Source organism: Rhinoraja longicauda, chromosome 11 (assembly GCF_053455715.1).
Source record: "Rhinoraja longicauda isolate Sanriku21f chromosome 11, sRhiLon1.1, whole genome shotgun sequence".
Taxonomy (NCBI): Eukaryota; Metazoa; Chordata; class Chondrichthyes; order Rajiformes; family Arhynchobatidae; genus Rhinoraja; species Rhinoraja longicauda.
In genome coordinates this window covers 13019992-13045972 of record NC_135963.1, presented here as the reverse complement: position 1 = coordinate 13045972, position 25981 = coordinate 13019992, and the positions used below count along the sequence as shown (strand labels likewise).

Here is a 25981-nt window from a genome sequence, read left to right as displayed (position 1 = left end):
AAACAGATGCACGTGTTTTTTTTTCCCCCCAGTCACTTAAGATTGTAGTTATACGGCAACCACCCAAGCCTGCCAGATGTAAAGCACAGATGGCAGAATAGATAAAGAAATGTGTGCATATGGGCCTCAGCACATGCATTTAGCTCAGTGTCTCCCATTGTTAACTTTTTAAGGTGATGAATAGACTGACCTACCGACTAATCCAGAGAAAAAGTGTGAAAAAAGTTCCTCGGAACTCAGTTGTGATTTTTAACATTTAAAATGGTCAGACCTAGTTGTGGAGTATTGGAACTCAACACAGAATATAACACCTTCTTGTGAGGCCTCCCGGCATTAATACATCTAGACACCCGAGACAGACACATCATTCACCACAAATTAGCTGTTCATTTAATTGTCAGTTCAGTGTTCAGATCAGTGGTGATGTTTGAAAATCCTGTTCAGTGTGGTTGAGAACTTCATTAACACAAACAAAATTGCTTTCCACAAAAAAACTTGAAACATTTTTTCCCCCTCCTAAGTACCGTCTATATCTCTCCTCCCCCTTTCCCCTGAATCTTCTGAGGAAGGGTCTCGACCCGAAATGTCACCCATTCCTTCTCTCCAAAGATGCTGCCTGTCCCGCTGAGTTACTCCAGCTTTTTGTGTCTGCCTTCGGTTTAAACCAACATCCGCAGTTCAGCCCTGCACAAAATTGAAACCTGTTTGTAGGAGACAATGCGGGGGAACCTGCAGGGATAAGGGAATTTTTGAAAAGAGATTGCTTTCAACATGTATACATTTCTTGTTAATTTTGCTTCCAGCTGGCAGTTAGACTTTCATGAACCTGTGTGCCAGATGCTGATATGTGTTCATTTTCTTCCCCATTGCGTCTGTTATTGGCATCGGGTATCCTTTGAATCGTTGCGTTTGGAGCGGGGCAGCGGGGAGTGGGCCGGCTAATGGGAAGACGTTGGGATGGTCAGATGTCCATGAGGATTCTGCCCACTCTTGCACCCCCAACATCTGCAAGGGGAAGGAGCAAATCTCACTTGGCATATGTCGTTGAGAAAGGGTTTTTCATCTCAGTGCCAGCTGTGCCTGTTGGCCCTAAGTGACATTGTAATTAGATGTTAATACCTGTTTCACCTTTGTGCTCAAAGCTCTTTAGTGGCATCGCAATCACAGCATGTCATGTTTTACAAGGTGTTGCATGAAAGAAGGCGTGCCAGAGCAATCAGGAGCCCACTTGGCCTGTTTGGTCCCACCTACCAAGCTGCCACGAGCCATTTCTGCAGCCTCTGCAAAGCCCAGCTGGGACTGGCTGTGGTAACTTGCCTTTCTCTTAGACTGAATCAGCAGAGAGAGGGGGGGATGCCAAGCCTCGCCATCTGCTGCAAGGTTGCCAAGAACTCAGCATTTGCTCACGTCCACAGACTGGCACAAGTCAGGGCGGCATGGTGGCACAGCGGTATAGTTGCTGCCCTACAGTGCTTACAGCGCCAGAGAACCGGGTTCGATCCTGGCTGCAGGGGTGCTGTCTGTACAGAGTGTGTACGTTCTCCCCGTGACCCGCGTGGGTTTTCTCCGAGAACTTTGGGTTTCTTCCCACACTCCAAAGGATAATTAACTTGGTATGAATGGAAAAATTGTCCCGAGTGTAGGGTAGTGTTAATGTGCAGGGGTCACTGGTCGGTACGGACTCGGTGGGCCGAAGGGCCTGTTTCCGTGCCGTATCTCTAAACTAAACTAAACTGAAGTTAGCAGAAGCCTGAAACATGGCTGCACCTTCTTGCATGCATGCTGCAGGGTTCACCAATGCTGCAGTGGTGCTGTGAAGCAGCAGTTGCAAATCAACCACGCAGGAATTTGACACAGCACTATCTTGAGCCCAAGACCATCCAAATGTTGATCCACACCCTTTTTCTGTCCACATCCAGCGGACATTTTGAATGTGTGTAAAAAGGAACTGCGGACGCTGGTTTACACCAAAGACAGGTCGCAAAATGCTGGAGTAGCTCGGCAGGTCAGGCAGTATCTCTGGAGAAATGGAATGGGTGACATTTCGGGTCGAGACCCTTCATCAGACTGAGAGTCAGGGTGGGGGGAAACTAGAGATATGGGAAGGTACAGAACAAAGCAGAGCCTGTTTTGATGACTCAAGGAAAGGTAGAACCCACAATGGTCAATTGTTGGCTGGGGAAGAAGTGATAAGGAAGGAATACAAACAGTGAAATTAGCAAGGGGACTTGGGTAAGAAGTTCTAGGAGCAGAATTAGCCCTTTGCCCATCAAGTCTACTCAACCATTCAATTGTGCATGGTTAATCTATCTTTCCCTCTCAACCCCATTCTCCTGCCTTCTCCCTATAACCCCCGACACCTTTACTAATCAAGAATCTGTCAATCTCAGCCTTAAAAATATCCATTGACTTGGCCTCCATGGCCGCAGAGAGAGGGAATACAAGAGTCAATATTCATGCCACTGAATACTTTCAATGGTCCAATGGTTTCTTTATTGTCATGTGTACTAAGTTACAGTGAAATACCTTTTTTCCATAAAGATCAGTAAAGGGCCTGTCCCACCTAGGCGGTATTTTAGACGACTACAGGCGACTAGGTTGTCGCCACACGGTCACCGGGGTGTCGCCTGTACGGTCGTGAGTCGTCTCCAAAGAGTCGTAGCGTCTTTCTGGTCACTGCTGGATTTTCAGAATGTTGAACATTTTTCGGCGACAGTGGGTTTGACGCCAATGAGCGTAGCTTGACGTATCCTGATGTAGGTGCCTTTGTAGGTTGTCGCCAGGTGACGTAGGTTGTAGCCGCTGCTGACTTCGGTGAATTCCATTGGCGACTTCCTACGTCAAGCTACGTCAAGCGGCGACAGGTACTGGCGTCAAAACCGGAGGCAAAAATGACGTGAATTGTCTTCAGTTGTCGCCGACAGGGTCGTAGCTTGGCGCGGGTGGACGTAGGTTGACTTCGGTTGTCATAGGTTGTCGCCTGTGTGGTCGTAGGTGCGGTCGTAGGTAGGCATCCTACTCGCGACGATTGGGTCGCCGGTTGTCGGTAGCTTGCCGTAGCTTGACGTCGACTAGGTGGTAGGTTGTTGCAGCTTGTCATAGACATTGTCGTAGGGGAGGGTCCAGTGACCGTTTTTTCAGTGATCTGCTACGACCTAACAAAATCGCCTTAGTGGTACAGGCCCTTAAGACTTTCACCATATATAAGCACTAACCCCTGGTTAATACAGAATGTACGGAGCAGTCCACTGAGTCTATTTGCAAGAGGGGCTATTTTGGCACCATTTCAGTCCCAGCTACAGTTGGCCACCAAGGACAAAGTGCCTTAGAGTTCGACACCATGCAAACTGGCCCTTCAGCCCAGCTCGCCATGCCGATCAATTTATGGTGCCAATCTGACGTAGTTTGACTGCATTTGGCCAATATCCATCTAAACATTTCCAATCGATGTACATGCCCAAATGTATTTTAAACACTTCCTCTGGCAGCTCGTTCCTCATGACAACCAGCCTCAGTGTGAAAGAAATTGCCCTTCATATCCTCGTTAAGTTTTCCCCTCTCACCTTAAATCTATGCCCTCTAATTTTAGACTCCCTGTCCATTTTGACCTTCAGAATATTTAGCATATTTAGCCTTGGAAACCATTTCAGATTTAAATGATATCTAATGGTCTCCAAAGGTATGTTCAATGTTTGTTTTATTTTACTACTTTGTGCCTATCTTCCAATTCATGTCATTGGAGTAAAGATTCATTGTGTCCAGGGTTTGTGAAACCTAATTGTTCCAATATTAGATTTTATTTGTAATTCAATGCTAAAGCAGTGAATCAAATAATAACATATATACTGATAACCTCATTCAGAAGTTTAGTTTCATGTGCACATTTGTGGTACGATGACGTAGTGTAGACACCAAGTTTAAATTCAATGCAAATAATTTATATTCAAGAAATTTTAATTCTGACTATCAAAGATCCAGCAATGTTATTGATATCATATGTTAGTATATTTTCTACTTAAGAATACTTTTACTTTAAAATACTTTAAAATACTTTTGGATAGGCATATGGATACGCAGGAAATGGAGGTTGATATAGATTATGTGTAGGTAGATAACTGATGGTCTTGGGATCATGTCCAGCACATACATTGTTGGCTGAAGGGCCTGTTCTTGTGCTTTACTGTTCTATGTTTTATGTTTGAATACTGGGTGTGTATTTCCTCTCTCATAAAGTATTTAGTTCTGAGCAGGTTTGAAAGCACACAAGGAAAGCACACATGTATCTCATACTGCACAGGATTTAAAATGCGAACCAGATTTAACCAGAAATATCAAGAGGTTAGCAGTCATAGGAAGAACAATGATCATTTTGAAAGTTTTGTGTGCGCGTATGTACTTTTGGTGTCGATTGTTAATCCAGTGTGGAGGATCCATTTCATGCTGTATCAGTGCGTGAGTCAGCCTGTCAGTTAACTAGAAGCTGCTGAAGAGGTGATGAATATTAACATTTGATACCTAATCAAATGGTATAATGTCTGTACAGGTGAACCAATATCAAATATACATATATCTATAAATGAGCAATAATGTTTAGTGCTTTCAATATTGCATTTGAGTAATTTTACAAAGCCTAACCTCACGTCATTTGATCTGCATTCTGAGCCACCCTAGATGCTGTCCATCTGGGATAAACTGCTTCGCAGGTTTGAATAAGCAATGACAGAACTTGAAGGTATCACAAAATGCTGGAGTAACTCAGCAGGTCAGGCAGCATTTAGGAGGTCTGACCCAGGGTCTGAAGAAGGGTCTCGACCCGAAACGTCACCCATTCCCTCTCTCCTAGATGCTGCCTGACCTGCTGAGTTACTCCAGCATTTTGTGATACCTTCGATTTGTACCAGCATCTGCAGTTATTTTCCTACATGACAGAACTTGAAATCATAGATATGTAAGAAGGGACTGCAGATGCTGGTTTAAACTGAAGATAGACACAAAAAGCTGGAGTAACTCAGGCAGCATCTCTGGAGAAAAGGAATGGGTGACCTTTCGGGTCAGACTGGTTAGGGATAAGGGAAACAAGAGATATAGACGGTGATGTTAGAGAGATAAAGAACAATGGATGAAAGATATGCAAAAAAGTAACGATGATAAAGGAAACAGGCTGTTTTTATCGGATGAAAATGAGAAGCTAGTGCGACTTGGGTGGGGGAGGGATAGAGACAGAGAGGGAATGCGGGGGTTACCTGAAGTGAGAGAAATCAATATTCATACCACTGGATATACAGTACATCTACCGGATATACATCACGACATAGATAACATCCGAAGAAATGTCAACGCTACCCTGTGATGATGAAGAATAATAATAGGATATTGGTGAAACATTATCACCAGTGCTATTAACTACCAAAGCAGCTCTGACTGCATATTCAGAGCACAATGTGATGGATGCAACAGCAGTGTTTTATTTCACAAGGCAAAAGACAAGCATAACAATTGATCAGTGTTGCAGTAACGGAGCAAGTTGTTACGAAATGTGAATTTACCGATCTTCAATGAGTGCTGAAAATATAGATTGTTGATGGATGCAGGATGCATTTCAAAAATAAATCATTTTGAAAAAAAGTATCAATCTGTTTGAGCTACTTGAGTTAGTAAGATCATTTGTCACATTCGGAGCAATTGAGATACTGTAGAAAGGCCACAAGGTACTGGTGTGAATAAGATCAGAAGAGTTTATCAACAAAGACTGGAAAAGCAGAAAAGTCTGCTTGAAACCATCATCGGATAATAACTACTACATCACCAAGGGAGGCAGAACATGAGATAGTGTTATTATTGTGGTGGCCCTCACAAAGCAGAATATACCGCTGAGGGGAAGAAGCGTTAGTCATGTGGCAAAATGCAACTCTTTCATCAGGGAGGCATTCAGCAAACCAGGTTCATCCCAATGTTGAGGCTAATGCAGAGGTCCACAATCTTTCTGGTGAATAAAAGACGCAAAATGCTGGAATAACACAACGGGACAGGCAACATCTCTGGAGAACATGGATAAATGATGTTTCGGGTTGGAACCTTTCTTCAGACTCAGAGCTCATTGAGATGTGGGCAGAGTCTGAAGAAGGTTCCAACCCGAAACATCACCTATCCATGTTCTCCAGAAATGCTGCCTGCCCCCCCTGTGTTACTCCAGCACTTTGTATCTTTTTTCATAAACCAGTATCTGCAGTTCCTTGTATCGCCAATATTTCTGATGACACTGACTGCATATTTGTCATTCAGTGCACCAACTAGAGAGCGATCCTGACCTACCATCTACCTCATCGAAGACCCTCAGACTATCTTTAATCAGACTTTACTGGACTTCATCTTGCACCAAATGTTATTCCCTTCATCTTGTGTCTGCACACTGGACAGCTTGATTGTAATTGTGCGTAGTTTTTGTCACTGATTGGGTAGCACGCAACAAAAACGTTTTTCACTGCACATGTCACAGTAATAAACTAAATTAAATTAAGTGAACACAACTTATGAATTGATGTACTGGTTGATAAGGATACATTTGACAAAGTAATGAGTGAAAAATAAAATGTCCAGATTCTTTGTTATCCTAGTCTAGATATGCCACGATATTTCTTTGACAGTTTTGGAAATCCTTTCATTGCAGATTATTTTCAAATATAAGAATTTTAACTCAATATTCTATATTACCTCATGCTATTACGATGGTTTTCGAACTTTCAACACTGTGGTAGGTCATCACGTCGCCAATATCTTGTAGGTGGTACCAACAATTGACTAACTAGCTGTGGTAAAATGGCTGCAGAATAACATGTCGTCTAGGTGAACAAGAATGTGGTGTCCAAAACAGTAGCTCTGAGCAGACCCAAAGCTACTGCCCACACCTGTATACTGCAGCAATTCACAAAATAGAAACAAATAGTTGAGATGACATCCTCCAGTGAGCCATATATACTCTTACAAATGGCACCTACCTCAGCTCTTGTGCTATGAGTGTCAACCTGCATTCACGAACAGAATGCATTATAGACTTTGTTCAGGTAGACTGTCAAATAATCGTGAAATCTAAAAATTATTTAAAAGAAAATTCAGGGTGGATCGGTGGCGCAGCAGTAGAGTTTCTAGCTTACAGCGCCAGAGACCCGGGTTCAATCCTAACTACGGGTGCGGTCTGTACGGAGTTTGTATGTTCTCCCCGTGATCTGCGTGGGTTTTCTCCAGGTGCTTCGGTTTCCTCCCACACTCCAAAGACGTACAGGTTTGTAAGTTAATTGGCTTTGGTATAAATGTAAATTGTCCCTCGTGTTTGTAGGGTCGTGTTAACGTGCAGGGATCACAGGCCGGTGGACCGCAGAGTCCGTTTCCGCACTGTATCTCTAAACTAAACTAAAAGGTTATGGTCTCTGAGAATAGATTGGTCAATTAAAGACAAAATCAACTAATGCAAATATCAATTACCTGAAGGATCATGCATCAACCCTCGTGTTGGTTTTGCAGGTATATATCCTGTCGATCATTTGCTCGTAATTATTCATGGTTATTGTGGTATCATGGCCCTGTCATAAATAATTTCCCATCCACTTCAGCAGTGGTTGCCATCACACAGCTATTGTGTAGAAGCTATTGACGCTCCTCAGAGTGAGAACGGGGCAATGGATTGCTGTTCACAATTGATGACCGGGACGTTTCCAATTTGCATAGGTTCCCCTCATGACCAAGTCATCCCACTGGCAGTGAGACAGTGGTGCTCTGGACATAATAGACTTTAGATACAGTGCGGAAACAGGCCCTTCGGCCCACTGGGTTCATGCCCACTAGCAATCACCCCCTACACTGGCACTATCCTCTACACGAGGGACAATTTTTACATCTTTAACCGAAGCCATTTAACCTACAAACCTGTATGTCTTTGGACCCCTCCCCCTTCTGCCATGGGCTAGATTGACACCCCTTCCCCCCTTCCCCCCCCCCCCCACCATCATTGCACATCCACAATTCTTTCCACTCGTCATTTTAATTTGAGGTTTCATGTATCTTGTATTTTTTAACTGTTGGCTGATCAATTTCCCTCCTGGGATAAATAAAGTTCTATCGTATTGTATTTTGTCGAGTGTGAGAGGCAACCGGATCACCTGGAGAAAATCCTTTCAGGTCACAGAGAGAACGTGCAAACTCCGTGCAGACGGCACCCATAGTCGGGATCGATCCCTGATCTAAGGCACTTTAATGCAGTAACTCTACCGCTGCAACACAGTGCCGCCCAGATTAATGTGAACGCTAAGGAAAATCATCTGCACTGTTCATAATGAAGGGAAGTCAACGTTGCGAGAATGTTATCACTATTTTATCACAGGGCGTGCAGTGTAGGTTTACTAGGTTAATTCCCGGAATGGCGGGACTGTCATATGTTGAAAGACTGGAGCGACTAGGCTTGTATACACTGGAATTTAGACGGATGAGAGGGGATCTTATCGAAACGTATAAGATTATTAAGGGGTTGGACACGTTAGAGGCAGGAAACATGTTCCCTATGTTGGGGGAGTCCAGAACAAGGGGCCACAGTTTGAGAATAAGGGGTAGGCCATTTAGAACTGAGATGAGGAAAAACTTTTTCAGTCAGAGAGTTGTGAATCTGTGGAATTCTCAGCCTCAGAAGGCAGTGGAGGCCAATTCTCTGAATGCATTCAAGAGAGAGCTCAATAGAGCTCTTAAAGATGGCGGAGTCAGGGGGTATGGGGAGAAGGCAGGAACGGGGTACTGATTGAGAATGATCAGCCATGATCACATTGAATGGCGGTGCTGCTTCGAAGGGCCGAATGGTCTCCTCCTGCACCTTTTGTCTACTGTCTATTGTCTATTTGTGCATCAGCAGATCCATGCTGCAGTCAGGCACACCTGTGGCCACTCTTGTTTTCACAGTGTACACATCAATTCTGACCTTGGGTACTGTCTGTGTGGAGTTTGCACATTCTCCCCGTGACCACATAAGGTTCCTCCGGGTGTTCCGGGCTTCTTCCACATCCCATACACGTGTGGGATTGTAGGTTATTGGCCTCTGGACATTGTCACTAGTGTGTATGGGATGGAAGAGAACGTAGGATAACTTAGATCCAGTGTGAATGGGTGATCGATGGTTCACATGGACTCATTGGGCCGAAGGGCTTGTTACCATTCTGTATCTCTAAGGTAAACTAAACTAAAACATCTTCCAGAGATACTCCACTAGATAGATAATAAATATCTACATGAGCAAGAACAGCATGAAATCTAATCCGGAGGATCAGATGGAATTCAGGTCCACTTTGTTGCCACATAGCCGAGCAGCCAACTCCATAAGACAAAAACACAAAGTGCTGGAGTAACTCAACGGGTCAGGCAGCATCTCTGGAGGACATCGATCGGTGACGTTTTTGTTTGAGGTTGTTCTTCAGACTGATTGTAGTAGGGGGGGAAGAGAGGTTGGGGTGGGACAAAACCTGGCGAGTGTCAGGTGGGTACAGGTGAGTGTGGTTTTAATTGGCAGATGGGTGAACAAAGGCCAGAGATGAAAAGGAGACAAAAGGATGTAAGATACGGAGAGGAGCGAGGTGAAATGTGAAGCCAGAGGAAAGGATATTGGTGGATGGGATGAAACATAGAAACATAGAAAATAGGTGCAGGAGTAGGCCCTTCGGCCCTTCACCACCATTCAATATGATCACGGCTGATCATCCAACTCAGTATCCCGTACCTGCCTTCTCTCCATACCCCCTGATCCCTTTAGCCTTGAGGGCCACATCTAACTCCCTCTTAAATATAGCCAATGAACTGGCCTCAACTGGCAGAGAATTCCACAGATTCACCACTCTCTGTGTGAAAAAAAACGTTCTCATTTCGGTCCTAAAAGACTTCCCCCTTATCCTTAAACTGTGACCCCTTGTTCTGGACTTCCCCAACATCGGGAACAATCTTCCTGCATCTAGCCTGTCCAACCCCTTAAGAATTTTGTAAGTTTCTATAAGATCCCCCCTTAATCTTCTAAATTCCATAAATGAAAGAAGGGGGGGGGGAAAGGGAATAGATGGGCAAGTGGGAGGGGCACAAGGAAGGAGGTGGGGGAGATTGTTCCCTAAAGTTAACTCCATATGACATGCGGCCATTGGAAGATTCATGCTCTCGGCACTGCGTGGATTGTAGAGCAATTGTGCAAAATGCAGAGTTCCTCAGAGTACATGGAACATCATCCACTCTTTGGTGAATCCACAATGGATAACCTCCAGTCCGAAGGTGAAACCGAACAACCTCCACACACAACAGCCGCGTTTAGAAAGCAATGAGTGTGAGCTGAAATCTATTTATCGGAGACTTCTGTAACAAAGTGATGTATAGACTGAGTGGATTAGAATGGTTCATATAATTAGCAAGGGCGGGAGGTATTGCAGCTATTGTTAGTATAAGAAAATAACTGCAGATGCTGGTACAAATCGAAGGTATTTATTCACAAAATGCTGGAGTAACTCAGCAGGTCAGGCAGCATCTCGGGAGAGAAGGAATGGGTGATGTTTTGGGTCGAGACCCTTCTTCAGTTATGTTATGTTAGTGTGTTTCCTATACTGTGTCCTCATTCTCTCCTTGTGCCTGCATATGATTCTAAGCATACCCAGCGTGGTAATAAAGAAAACAGTCAGCGTTCAATATCATGCGGCAGAGCATGTATCTGATTAACTTCAAATACTCATGGCTTTGCAGTTGTAGTTTACAAATAGTTTGAAACCGGCTATAACACAGTCGATTAACTTATACATGTGAAATTACTTCTGGTCTGTTCATAAAGTCATAGCTTGTTTAAAGTGAACAGATTAGTCAAATTAATGAGTTTGTTAAACGTGTGGATAAAATATCCACCAGTTGGTAATGCAATCACTGAGCATGATTTAATATACTGAAATGTTATAAATATCAAGCTGTATTGTATTGTAATGTTATATCCAATTAAAGTTAGACGTTGCACATTTTCAAGATGAGTGAAGTAAAACAATCATGTTGATGCAACAGGGAGAGATGTTTTGTGGTCAGAGTATCATTGAGTATTGTACCACAGCTGACTTAACGTGACCTGAAGTGCCTATTACCGAGATGAGTGTAATAATTATAGGACGTGGATTTAAGTTAGTTGCAAAAGAGCCAAAGAGAAGGCGGAGAAGGTGTTTTACACCAAGATCTGGAATGCGCAACTTGAAAAAAACCTGGTGGAAGATGATTTAATGGCAACTTTCATAAGATCTATACTTCAAAAGTAAAAGACTCCAGAGGCAAGGGGGGACAATAAAGAAGTAAGTCAGGGTAGCACAGGCCAAATGACATTCTTCTGTTAGATTCAATGATCGGCCAACTAATCAAAAATAGAAAAGCAGGCAATGTTGCCCCAAATGCAGCAACTCACTTAATAAACAATGAATTTCACCCCTCGCACCACAAAATTGTAAAATACTTCATCAGAGCTGTTAATGCTGGCCAAACTAATGTTTATAAATCAGTTTAAAGCAGATGGAGATGATATTTTAAGGCATCCACATTACCGATGTCCTTTTAATATTATTAGTAAATAATTTATGAAGGCACTGCTTTAAAATAAAGATTTAAATTAAAATTCCTATTTTTGTTTGTGAGAGTTTTAAATCAAGCAGAGAAATTGCCAAGGTCATTTTTTGTAATGTTAGTAGTGTAGAATTATTGTTCCAGCACTGGAGGAGATGATTCGTCCTTAATGCTGCATATAAAATAAAAAAGAATTTTCGTGTCAACAAATCTATTCTAAAAGTAAAATAATATCAAATGATAATTCTTGATTTGCATTGTTTAAAACAAAAACTCTCATGGCAAAGAGAGAATCATGATATTCATTTCTTCTTTTTTTCTTTGTAGCACATCTGAGATCCCACAATTCAGATTGCCTTATGATGTTGTCAAGTTTGAAGTCGCGCTGATGAAAGACCTCGGAGTGAAGGTATCACAGCAATACCACTAATGCGCGAGCAAAAAAAAAAAAGAAGAATAGCTTGATGTTTACTGATGATTAACAGCAAAATGTCACACACATTAATAAAGGACAATTAAATGTCGCCAATCGTTGCCATTGGGTGGAATACCTGATTTAGTTCTGAGCATTTGTCTGTCTGTATTTTGAATGCAACCAGTCTGGAAAAGGGCAATCAATATTTCTGTCTTGTCTTGTGATTAATTTCATGAGAGAAAAGGTTTCTTAATATATTGCATGTATTTACCCTTTTTTTAAATTGAATTTGGTCTCAACCGGGACGTGTGTTTTGAACATGTTTTTACACTTCGCATCTAAAACTAAGATGGGAACAAATTATAAAACATTTTAAAGAATATGGACAAAATTCAACTGCCTGATTAGCTCCAAAAGTCTGTAGATTGGGTGGTTTATTAAATTTTTCATAAATTATTCCCCACTGGAGGTCTTCTTCAACTCCACCAGTGGAACATAGCCAGAGTCCATCGTTAAGTGTCCCATTATGACCTTGACGTCCCCTCGGTCATGACCACGGTCCCACTTCTCTCTCTTCTCTCCCCACCACTGCCCTGACTTGATTCCTGAGATCCTGACTTCCTCTTTCACCCACGTCATTCCCTCACCAGTTCCCAAACAAAGCTCCCAACTTCCCTTGACCATTGGGGCTTGCTTTGCTGGATCTGCAGTGGTAGGACTAATGACGGAGGGGCCTTTGTGCAGGGAGTATGTATAAGGCCTTTTACAAGTTTTGGATCTCAGCCAGTAGGATATTGTGGTGAGGAACCAAGACATGTAATCATAAGGTCATAAGTGATAGGAGCAGAAATAGGCCATTCGGCCCATCAAGTTTACTCCACCATTCAATCATGGTTGATCTAACTCTCCCTCCTAACCCCATTCTCCTGCCTTCTCCCCATAACCTCTGACACCTGCACAGTATGAGTTGGCTCATCCCATATCACGCATTTTGCGTGTCCTTGATAGGTACCCTAATTTTGCAGGTTCGTTTTTTTTTTGGAAAAGCAAAAAACCCGTTGGATTACATTAAGTGCATGGTCTTTCTACCTAAGTGCTTTGAAAAGAACAATACTTGAATATGCTTCAATGTGAGAAACATTACATTTGATGGACTTGTGTAGGAAGGAACTGCAGATGCTGGTTTACACCAAAGATGGAGACAAAATGCTGGAGTAACGCAGCGGGGCAGGCAGCATCTCTGGATAGAAGGCTATCCAGATGACTTTACACATTATAATTTAAGCAGGGCATTTTAAAAGTAAAAATGGACCACGTGGGTTTCTTTCAGGTGCTCTGGTTTCTTCCCACATCCCAAAGACGTGTAGGTTTGTAGTGTTAATTCGCCACTGCAAATTGACCAAAGTGTGAAGGTGAGTGGTAAAACCAGGGGAGGAACCAGGGAAACCATGGAAACGGTGGCTAAAGATTAAAACAGGATTAACATAGGATTTCGATAGATGGGTGCGAAATGGTTGGTGCAGTCTCAGTTAACTAAAGCCACCGTTTCCCTGCTGTATGACTCTCTGACTCGAGAACATATTAAAATACAAGTATAAAATCATAAAAAGTAAAAGTTTAGAGATACAGCATGGAAACAGGCCCTTCGGGCAATGGAGTGCATGCCGACCATCCAGTTCACACTAGTTCTATGTTTTCCCACTTTTTCATCCACACCTTATGCACCTGCGGTGACTTACAGAGGCCTTTTAACCTTTTAAAAGTGGGATAGCGTAGAAATAGCAGGAACGGTGGATTGATGTTATGGCATGGACTCAGTGGGCTGACGTGCCTGTTTTCTATGCTGCATCTCTTAACTAAACTGATCAAAACTAAACTAAAAGTGAAACATGATTTCAATTTTAACAAACTGATATGCATCTACACTCAAACTTATGACCAGTATGACCAGGACTGTAAGAAATTGCAGAGAATTGTGGATGCAGTCCAGACCATCGCACAAATCAACCTCCCTTCCATTGACTCCATTTATACCTCACGCTGCCTCGGCAAGGCCAGCAACATACTCAAGGACGAGTCGCACACTGGTCACTCCCTCTTCTACCCTCTCCCATCAGGCATAAGGTACATAAATGTGAAAACGCACACCACCAGTTTCTTATCAGGCAACTGAATCATCCTACCACAACCAGAGAGCAGTGCTGATCTACTATCTACCTCTTTGATGTCCCTCGGTCTATCCTCGACCGGACTTTGCTGGCTTTATCTTGCGTGAAATGTTATTCCCTTATCATGTATCTTACACACTGTAAATGGATTGATTGTAATCATGTGTTGTCCTGCTGAGTGGTTAGCTCGCAACAAAAAGCTTTTCACTGTACCTTGGTACACCTGACGATAAACTGAACTGAACTGAGTTTCTCATTTGTGTTTTCATTAGGTTGTCCATGGTAAAGGTCTGGGAATTGAGGGAATGACTCTGGAGACCTTAAAGGAAGATGGTTACAACGCAGTCTTCATTGGTATAGGTAAGTGCACCAACTGTGTAAAATCATGAGAGGAATAAATCGGATAGATGCACAGAATCTCTTGCCCAGAGTAGGTGAATCGAGGACCAGAAGACAGGGACTCTATTTCTTGGAGTGCAGGAGGATGAGGGGTGATCTTGTAGAGGTTTATGAGATCATGAGAGGAATAGATGAGGGAGATGCACAGAGTCTCTTGCCCAGAGTAGGTGAATCGAGGACCAGAAGACATAGGTTTAAGGTGAAGGGGAAAAGATTTAACAGGAATCTGAGGAGTAACTTTTTCACACAAAGGGTGGTGGGTGTATGGAACGAGCTGCCAGAGGAGGAAAGTAGTTGAGGCTGGGACTATCCCAGCATTTAAAAAACAGTTAGACAGGTACATGGATAGGACGGGTTTGGAGGAATATGAACCAAATGCAGGCAGGTGGGCCTAGTGTAGCTGGGACATGCTGGGCTGAAGGGCCTGTTTCCACACTGTATCACTCTATGACTCTTTAATAGGTTTTGTGTTCAGCTGTGCAAATTTTGGAATGGTTTTAGGTTTATAATTTTGAAGTGGCATTAGACTTGTTAAAGGTAATCATGAATGTTGTGCTGAACATGAAATCCAATTAAAGTGTAAGACTTGGCTGTCATCAACAAAATAGTTAATGTGTGCTGGATTGTTCCACATAAATAAAAGATTGACTTCAGATCTACTCATGCAATCAACTTACCTGACTGATCTGAGCGTAGGCTCACAGTTTCACTAGTGGCGTTTCAGCATCAAAATGTCAGAATCCGATCTGTCTGTGAACAGGGCATCATTTCAGCAACGAGGAAGATAATTAGCAAATTTGCATTATTTTTTTAATTAATTTTTGGAAACTGCATTGTCATGCCATAAAATAATATTCTAAATTAACAATCAATAGGCATGATTGCTCTAAATAATGTAAAAATATTGAACTATTTTTAGCAGCTAACATGTCAGTTTGTGCAGAAATGTGCATTCTCAGTTTGGAATATCGAGCTTTTATCAAGCATTCTGTCCCCCCCATCCATGAAATCACCAGGTGGGACAGCGGTAGAGTTGCTGCCTTCGGCGACCCGGGTTCGATCCCGACTATGGGTGCTGTCTGAAGAAGGGTCTCGACCCGAAACGTCACCCATTCCTTCTCTCCCGAGATGCTGCCTTACCCATTGAGTTACTCCAGCATTTTGTGTCTACCTTCGATTTAGACCAGCATCGGTAGGTTTTTTCCTATACGTAGAAAATAGGTGCAGGAGGAGGCCATTTGGCCCTTCGAGCCAGCGCCGTCATTCATTGTGATCATGGCTAATCATCCACAATCAGTAACCCGTGCCTGCCTTCTCCCCACATCCCGCTAGCCCCTAGAGCTCTATCTAACTCTCTTTTAAATTCATCCAGTGAATTGGCCTCTACTGCCTTCTGTGCAGAGAATTCCACAAATTCACAACTCATTGGGTGAAAAAGTTTTTTCTCTCTCAGTTTTAAATGGCCTCCCCTTTATTCTTAGACTGTGGCTCCTGATTCTGGACTCTCCCACCATTGGGAACATTTTTCCTGCATCTAGCTTGTCCAGTCCTTTTATAATTTTATGTTTCTATAAGATCCACTCTCATCCTTCTAAATTTCACTAAATACAAGTCCAGTCTTTCCAGTCTTTCCTAATATGACAGTCCCGCCATCCCGAGGATTAACCTCGTGAACCTACCCTGCACTGCCTCAATAGCAAGGATGTCTTTCCTCAAATTAGGAGACCAAAACTGCACACAATACTCCAGGTGCGGTCTCACCAGGGCCCTGTACAACTGCAGAAGGACCTCTTTACTCCTCTACTCAAATCCTCTCTTTATAGAAGCATAGAAAATAGGTGCAGGAGTAGGCCATTCGGCCCTTCGAGCCTGCACCGCCATTCAATATGATCATGGCTGATCATCCAACTCAGTATCCCGTACCTGCCTTCTCTCCATACCCCCCGATCCCTTTAGCCACAAGGGCCACATCTAACTCCCTCTTAAATATAGCCAATGAACTGGCCTCAACTACCTTCTGTGGCAGAGAATTCCACAGATTCACCACTCTCTGTGTGAAAAAGAACGTTCTCATCTCGGTCCAGAAAGACTTCCCCCTTATCCTTAAACTGTGACCCCTTGTTCTGGACTTCCCCAACATCGGGAACAATCTTCCTGCATCTAGCCTGTCCAACCGCTTAAGAATTTTGTAAGTTTCTCTAAGATCCCCCCTCAATCTTCTAAATTCCAGCGAGTACAAGCCGAGTCTATCTAGTCTTTCTTCATATGAAAGTCCTGCCATCCCATGAAGGCCAACATGCCATGAGCTTTCTTCACTGCCTGCTGTACCTGCACGTTTACTTTCAGTCTTTCTTCTGTGAGCAAACAGTGTTATTAATGTAGTTGGAAAGCTCACTAATGATGATATCCGATTGTTATGCTTTGTTTGATTATCTGGGTAAGCATAATACAATTAATACAGGAAACAATAAAACAAGATGGACACTCTCAAATGACGAGTGGAGAGCGAGGGAGAGAGGTGAGGAGTGCTTTCCTCCCCCATCTCCTCCACTCCCCCACCCTAGTTATCCCACTCGTTCCACTGTTCGCATCCTTGTATCCCTGTTGTTAGCACATCTTCCCCAGCCAACAATGAACCATTATGGCGTCCATCCTTCCTGAGGTCATCTGTTGCCAGCCTTTGTTCTGGTCTTCTCTACCTTTCAGTCTGAAGAAGGATTCCGACCCGAAGCACCACCTATTCCTTTCCTCCAGAAATGCTGCCTGACACGCTGAGTAGCTCCAGCATTTTGTGTCCATCTTTGGTATAAACCAGCATCTGCACTTCCTTCCGACACAACCAATAAAACCTACCGAATTGCAGACCTTGTTTTTTTTCCCTCTGTAACTAACACTATAGTGCCGTGACACGATATCCTGCCCTCTGGTATTTTTCTCTTAATACTGCCTGCTGTAGTTATGTCTGGCTTGATGGTACTCATGTCTGACTGGTTAGCGCATAAACTAAGCTTCTCACTGTATCTCAGTAAACATGATAATAATAAGCCAATTGAAATACCAAAAGACATGCCCAAAAATTAACTCTTGAAATGTGGGCACAATTGAATCAAGCTCCACAACTAGATTTTTAACATTGCAAAATTCATCTTTTATTGCTCTCCCACAGACAAATTTCTTAAGGTCATAAGTGATAGGTGCAGAATTAGGCCATTCGGCCCATCAAGTCTACTCCGCCTTTCAATCATAGCTGAATTATCTCTCGCTCCGAACCCAATTCTTCTGCCTTCTCCCCATAACCCCTGACACTCGTAGATCTTTTAAGCACACCGTTAATTTAAATGGCAACGCTTGCGTTTTGGTGCATCTTCCACGTTTATTACTGGACTTAAAAAGAATAAGGGCAGTGTCTTTGATAGAAATGTGTCTGCACTCTGAATAGTTTTCATTATAGTGTCATCAAGTCCTGAGTGCCAAGAGGTGGCACAGATCAGGGTCTGGGAGTCAGAACGGTCACAGATCAGGGTCTGGGAGTCAGAACGGTCAAAGATCAGGGTCCTGGAGTCAGGACAGTCACAGATCAGGGTCTGGGAGTCAGAACGCCCACAGCTTAGGAGATGGTTTCAGGAGACGGCATCGATCAGGAGCTGAAGGTGAGGAGTGGTTAAAGATGGGGACCAGGAGTTTGAATGTGGGACAAACATCGCAGCCTGGCATCGAGCGGGTTGTGGAAAGGCTGGTGAATGGATTTTCAAAGATTTTCTTTTCGTTTGAATTGTTGTTGAGGACTATTGGGTTTTCCCTGGAGGAAGAGATTCCTTGGCACTTTGAAATGCTCTTTAAATGGACAGAGTGTAACAGTCCAATGCATCCAATCTTCTCTGCAAAATTCCAAAAGAGCCCAATCCTATGGGATTTTATGAATTAGGCATTATCAACTTACTTTAAAAACACAGTGGCGCAGAAGTAGAGTTGCTGTCGTACAGCACCAAAGACCTGGGTTCGATCCTGACTAGGGGTGCTGTCTGTACGGAGTGTATACATTTTCCCTGTGACTGTGTGAGTTTCTTCCGGATGCTCTGGTTTTCTTCCACCTTCCAACGATGTGCAGGTTAATTATTAATTTGTTAATAAAAAAAAGGTTAATTGGCCACTGTAAATTGTCCCTTGTGTGTGGGATAGAACTAGTGTATGGGTGATCGCCGATCGGCACGGCTCGGCGGGCCGAAGGGCCCGCTACAATGCTGTATCTCTAAACTCTAAACTAAAACTGAAATAATCTAACAGGAAAATCAAAATAACTATGTTTGGTCACAGCACCAGGACATTTATTCAGGATCAGTATTGGTGGGAAAAGGAATGGTCAGGTTGGCAAATTGTAAACGTGAGTTACACCGGATCACGGTTTTGTGTCATGCCAACATTTTAATTAAAGTAAGGGCAGAGGAACTTCCCTCCTTGGTTTTAAATTATCTCCACAATAAATTCTGAACAGCGAGCTAAATAAAACTTATTCAAAACGATGCCACTAGGCAGATGTTGTGAAGTGAAAACCAACACATTGTGCTGATATCTAATATGAAAATGGCCTAGTTTCTGCAGCAATTTCAATAATTACAAGATTTATTTTATTGGCTCTCTGTCAGTCTGCTGAGAAGTCAAGTACTGACATGAACTAAAGCAGTAAACAATGCTGGCAGAAGCAATCTTTAACGGTTATAGTGTGCAAGAATTGAACAGCTACAAAAGAAATTGAGTTGGTGATCTTTAATTCACAAAATATCTCCCAGCGTGCTGTTCCAGGTACGATCACAATGTTTGAAAAACATTTGGGCAGGCACATGGATAGAAAAGCCTTAGAGGGATATGGGCCATACATTAGGCAGGTGGGAATAGTATAGATGGGGCATGTTGGGCTGAAGGGCCGGTTTCCACACCATGATCCCACGACTCTATCTTGGCCGAGGAATGTTATCGGTGAATTTCAAGACTTGATTAGCCAGTAAAGGAAACTGGGGACAAATGGTGGGGATATGAAGCACATGCACACGGACGTGCCCAGATATTGTTCAGTTTAGTTTATTGTCATTTGTAACGAGGTACCATGAAAAGCTTTTTGTTGCGTGCTATTCAGTTAGCAGAAAGACAAGACATGATTACAATTGAGCCATTTACAGTGTATGTGATCATGGCTGATCATCCACAATTAGTACCCCTTTCCTGCCTTCTCCCCATACCCCTTGATTCTGCGACCCCTAAGAGCTCTATCTAACCTTCTCTTGAATGCATCCAGTGAATTGGCCTCCACTGCATTCTGAGGCAGAGAATTCCACAAATTCACAACTCTCTGTGTGAAAATGTTTTTCCTCATCTTAGTTCTAAATGGCCTACCCCTTATTCTTAAACTGTGGCTCCTGGTTCTGGACTCCCCCAACATCGGGAACATGAATCCTGCATCTAGCGTGTCCAATCGCTTAATAATTTTACATGTTTCTATAAGATCCCCTCTCATCTAAATTCCAGTGGATACAAGCCCAGTCGCTCCATTCTTTCATCATATGACAGTCCCGCCATCCGGGGAATTAACCTCGTGAACCTACGTTGCACTCCCTCAATAGCAAGAATATCCTTCCTCAAATTAGGAGACCGAAACTGCACACAATACTCCAGGTATGGTCTCACCAGGGCCCTGTACAACTACAGAAGGACCTCTTTGCTCCTAAACTTCTCTCGTTATGAAGGCCAAAATGTCATTAGCTTTCTTCACTGCCTGTTGTACCATGCTTGCTTTCAGTGACTGACGCACTAGGACACCCAGGTCACGTTGTACTTCCCCTTTTTCTAATCTGACACCATTCAGATAATAATCTGCCTTCCCGTTCTTGCCACCAAAGTGGATAACCTCACATTTATCCACATTATACTGCATCTGCCCACTCACCCAACCTGTCCAAATCAGCCTGCATCCTCATAAGATCCTCTTCACCCAGTTCACACTTCCACCCAGCTGTGCGTCATCTGGAATTTTGCTGATGTTACTTTTAATCCTTTCATCTAAATCATTAATATATATTGTAAATAGCTGCGGTCCCAGCACCGAGCGTTGCGGCACTCTACTAGTCACTGCCTGCCATTCTGAAAGGAACCCGTTAATCCCAACTCTTTGTTTCCTGTCTGCCAACCAATTTTCTATCCATGTCAATACCCTACCTCCAGTACCATGTGCACTAATCTCCTGTGTGGGACCTTATCAAAGGCTTTCTGGAAGTCCAGGTACATCACATCCACTGGCTCTCCCTTATCCATTTTACTTGTTGCATCCTCAAAATATTCCAGAAGATCTGTCAAGCATGATTTCCCCTTCGTAAATCCATGCTGACGTGGACCGATCCTGTTACTGCTATCCAAATGTGGCGCCATTACATCTTTGATAATCAACTCCAACATCTTCCCCACCACCGATGTCAAGCTAACTGGTCTATAATTCCCTGCTTTCTCTCTCCCTCCTTTCTTGAAAAGTGCAATAGCATTAGCTACCCTCCAATCCTCAGGAACTGATCCAGAATTCTATAGAACATTGGAAAATGATCACCAATGCATCCACTATTTCTAGAGCCACCTCCTTAAGTACCCTGGGATGCAGACCATCAGGCCCTGGGGATTTATCAGCCTTCAGTCCCCTCAGTCTACCCAACACCATTTCCTGACCAATGTGAATTTCCTTCAGTTCCTCCATCACCCTAGGTCCTCTGTCCCCTAGTACATCTGGGAGATTGTTTGTACCTTCCTTAGTGAAGACAGAACCAAAGTACCTGTTCAACTTGTTTGCCATTTCCTTGTTCCCCATAATAAATTCACCTGTTTCTGCCTTCAAGGGACCCACATTTGTCTTTACTGTTTTTTTCCTCTTCACATACCTAAAGAAGCTTTTACTATCCTTCTTGATATTCTTGGCTACCTTACCTTCGTACTTCATCTTTTCTCTCCGTATTGCCTTTTTAGTTACCTGCGGTTGTTCTTTAACATTTTCCCAATCCTCTGGCTTCCAGCTCATCTTTGCTATGTTGTACGTCTTCTCTTTCATTTTTATACTGTCCTTGACTTCCCTTGTCAGCCACGGTCACCTCTTCCTCCCCTTAGAATCTTTCTTCTGGGTCCTCTGGGTCAATCACGGGTAAACAGGACTAATTGGAGGATTTGGTTCAACGTGGACCAAAGGGCCTGCTCCCATACTGTACGACTCTTTGGAGCAGCTATTTCCATATAAGGAATTCACAATGACATGTGTAAAGTCCACTGCTGAATTAATAATGGCCCACAACCAAAATAGGTTGTCCCACTGAAACAGTACACTGCTGCATACCGCTTCGGGTTCGGTACTAACCTTGCATTCTGTTGGCGTAGAGTTTGTACATTCTCACTATGTGTGGGTTTTTTCTAGCCTCTTGAGTTTTCTCCCACAACTCAAAGATATGGCTAAATTTAATTATATGTGCTGTTAATTATCCCTAGTGTAGGTAGGCAGGAAAACTAAAGGGGAGTTGATGAGCTTGTGAGGAAGAACAAGATGCAAGAGAAATGGGAAATGGAAGTGCTGGGATTATCTTGCTATGGATGTGTAGGGAAAAAAACTGCAGATGCTGGTTTAAATCGAAGGTAGACACAAAATGCTGGAGTAACTCAGCGGGTCAGGCAGCATCTCAGGAGAGAAGGAATGGGTGACGTTTTGGGTCAAGACCTTCTTCAGCCCGAAACGTCACCCATTCCTTCTCTCCTGAGATGCTGCCTGACCCGCTGAGTTACTCCAGCATTTTGTGACTACCTTATCTTGCTATGGGTCAGCATAAATTCCCTGGGCTGAATGGACTCTTTATCAATTCCATGATAATAATAATTCCTCCACACAACAAATGTTTACCCGATCCCTGCAGCTAGTGATTTTTCCTGCATCTTCAGTACAATATTTATAGACAATAGACAATAGGTGCAGGAGGAGGCCATTTGGCCCTTCGAGCCAGCACCGCCATTCAATGTGATCATGGCTGATCATTCTTAATCAGTACCCCGTTCCTGCCTTCTCCCCATACCCCCTGACTCCGCTATCCTTAAGAACTCTATCTAGCTCTCTCTTGAATGCATTCAGAGAATTGGCCTCCACTGCCTTCTGAGGCAGAGAATTCCGTGATGCATACATTTACCCATGATTTTTTAGTGATATTTCTTTTTAGAAACAGAAACTTGCAAAAGCTGTGCTTTTTTTTGGGGCATTTAATCAAGAATGTGCAAAAGCATCGCCAGGAGACAATTTAATTTAGAGAGGCATCAAATTATATCAAATTTAGAAAATTTGTCTTTGAGATTACTAACCAGTCAAAACCCACCAGAATGAACTTTTGCGAAATATTTCAATGTTTTGTGTCATTTTCTTTGAATGTACTCCATCCTACCACTCTTTCAAATTAAAAGCAGTCATTGGTAAAAAGGTGAACATGATTTTTAATTTATTGCATGCCAAGCAAGACACACACTGCAAAATATGAATTATTCCAACAATTGATATGGTGTAGTGTACTGTGCAGAAACCGCTTGTAATATCACAAACTTAATTAAGCATTGTGTAGTTTAAGAAGGTAGATATTTGATTAGTAATGAAATCTAGACATACTTTAATTCTACACAAATGGCTGGGTCAGGAAGGATTCACTGAATAAAACTTTAGAACCAAAATTAAGTGTTTGTCTTCTGTGCAGAAGAAATGTTATGGCATTGATGCATTGCGTGATTAATGAGTGGTAGCCTCAATGCTGCTGGAAGTATTCGTAAGAAATGATTTATTATTGTGTTGGTATTGCCTCTTTCCTCTAAATTAGAGATTTAAGCACCTTTGTTTGAATTAACTAAATGAAATGGAACGTGTGACAAATGGGATCACAAATCTGCTGGAAGGTTTGTCAGACACAGATAATGTATGTAGTTTGAAAAAAAAAAATGCAGCCAGTGTATCTTCCTGTGGTGCTTTATTAAAATCAATATGACTGAATTATTGGCATCTATCATGCAAAGCAGAAAGATAATATTCAGTGACAGTGTTGATAATAAGTGTCCAGAATAAAATCATCTGCGGAAGAGCAGAGCCACACAGAGTGTGTTATTTTTATTAACATCTAAACTGAGGCACTATTGATTCTGTAAATCAGGAGTGAGACGGAACGAAATGAATAGGAGCAGGAGTCGGCCACACGGCCATTCAAACCAGCTCTACTATTCTCGGAGATCAAAGCCACACTTCTGTTACAACGCCACATTCCCTGGGGCTTGCATTCAGTTTGTAGGATCCCCGAAGCTCACCATAAAGGTAACAGTCACCCATGCATCCCTCTCTCCCTCTGCGTCCCTCCCCCACACTAGTCGTTGAAACAGTTTAACTGTCGTCCTGTTTTGTTCCTCTGTTACTCGTTGTCACATATCAACGGCCTATTGTACATGGTCCACATGTACAATACATGTACATGTATTGTACATGGTCCACCCAACAACGGCCTATTGTATGCCCCACATGTCCTTGGTTAATGATGCTTTTTGCACATCTTCCATTGTTTTCTCCTACCGTTCTCTTTCTCTCGATCCCCCTTTCCCCTCACTCTCAGTCTGAAGAAGGGTCTCGACCCGAAACGTCACTATTCCTTTCCTCCTAAGATGCTGCCTGACCCACTGACTTACTCCAGTTTTTTTGTGTCTGTCTTAGGTAACATATGACTGATTGTATAGTGTGTATAATTTGGTAATGGCTACCAAAATTATTTGCTATTCCTACAACACAGGAAAGGGCTTCCAATTAAATATAGTCATACAGCATGGAAACAGGCCCTTTGTCCCAACTTGCTCATTCCAACTGGGATGCCCCATCTACACTCGTCCCACTGCCCGCATTTGTCCTCTATCCCTCTAAACCCTTCCTATCCATGTACCCTTCCAAATGTCTTTTAAATGTTATTATAGTACCTTCTGCAACTACTCCTTCTGGCAGCTTGTTCCATATATCCTGCACCCTCTTTGTGAACAAGTTGCCCCTCAGATTCCTATTAAATCTTTCCCCTCTCACCTTAAACCAATGTGCTCTGGTTCTTGAATCTCCTACTCTGCATAAAAGACCATGTGCATCTGCCCTATCTATTCCCCTCATGATCTTACACACCTCTATAAGATCACGCTTCATCCTCCTGCGCTCCAAAAAATAAAGTCCTAACCTGGCCAACTTCTCATTATAGCATAAGCCCTGGCAACATCCTCATACATCTTCTCAGCACACTTACCAGCTAAATTACATCCTTCCAATGCCACGGTGATCAAAACTGAACACAATACTCCAAATGCAGCCTCACCAATGTCCCACATAACGTCCCGCCTTCTACACTCAGTAACCTGACTGATGAAAGCTAATGCACCAAAAGCTTTCTTTACCACCCTATCTACCTGTGATACCACATTCAGGGAACTGAGTGCCTGTACTCCTAGGTCCCTCTGCTGCATAACACTGTCCAGAGGCCTACTGTTCACTGTGAAGGGCCTGCCCTGGTTTGACTTCCCAAAATAAAACACCTCACATTTATCTGCATTAAACTCCATTTGCCATTCCACAGCCCACTTGCCCAGCTGATCAAGCTGAATGATGTTTCCCAACCTGGATTAGGTTTGGAAAGATGGGCATGATCCAACAAACAAAAATCCAGGTGCAATTTAAGGCCTGAAGTGGGAATAGAGTGGAGAAGAGCTATCACCATAAGAACTTAGGGATCACTTTGGCCAATAGACAATAGACAATAGACAATAGGTGCAGGAGTAGGCCATTCAGCCCTTCGAGCCAGCACCGCCATTCAATGCGATCATGGCTGATCACTCTCAATCAGTACCCCGTTCCTGCCTTCTCCCCATACCCCCTCACTCCGCTATCCTTAAGAGCTCTATCCAGCTCTCTCTTGAAAGCATCCAACGAACTGGCCTCCACTGCCTTCTGAGGCAGAGAATTCCACACCTTCACCACCCTCTGACTGAAAAAGTTCTTCCTCATCTCCGTTCTAAATGGCCTACCCCTTATTCTTAAACTGTGGCCCCTTGTTCTGGACTCCCCCAACATTGGGAACATGTTATCTGCCTCTAATGTTGGAAGTAGGAATTAAAATGCAACTGAAGTGGATTGCCGAAAGAAGTCAGGAACATAATCATAAGTTGACAAGTAAGAGAAGCAGAATCAAGGGCTGCATGGTGGCGCACTGGTAGAGCTGCTGCCAGACCCGGTTTTGATCCTGACTGTGGGTGCTGTTTGTACGGAGTTTGTACGTTCTCCATGTGTCTGCGTGGGTTTTCTCCTGGAGCTGCTCCCACACTCTAAAGACATACAGGTTTG

General features: G+C 43.1%; 1 protein-coding gene across 3 annotated transcripts in view; it reads left to right on the top strand.

Annotated features, from left to right (window-relative positions):
• The window catches only part of LOC144598302 (dihydropyrimidine dehydrogenase [NADP(+)]-like), a 658512-nt gene that overhangs the window by 249974 nt on the left and 382557 nt on the right, over nt 1-25981 (top strand). For all 3 annotated transcript variants that reach the window (XM_078408282.1, XM_078408283.1, XM_078408284.1), the window contains exons 7-8: nt 11926-12007; nt 14454-14541. In XM_078408282.1, coding sequence (XP_078264408.1) covers nt 11926-12007; nt 14454-14541 — 170 coding nt within the window. The remainder of the gene's footprint in view (nt 1-11925; nt 12008-14453; nt 14542-25981) is intronic.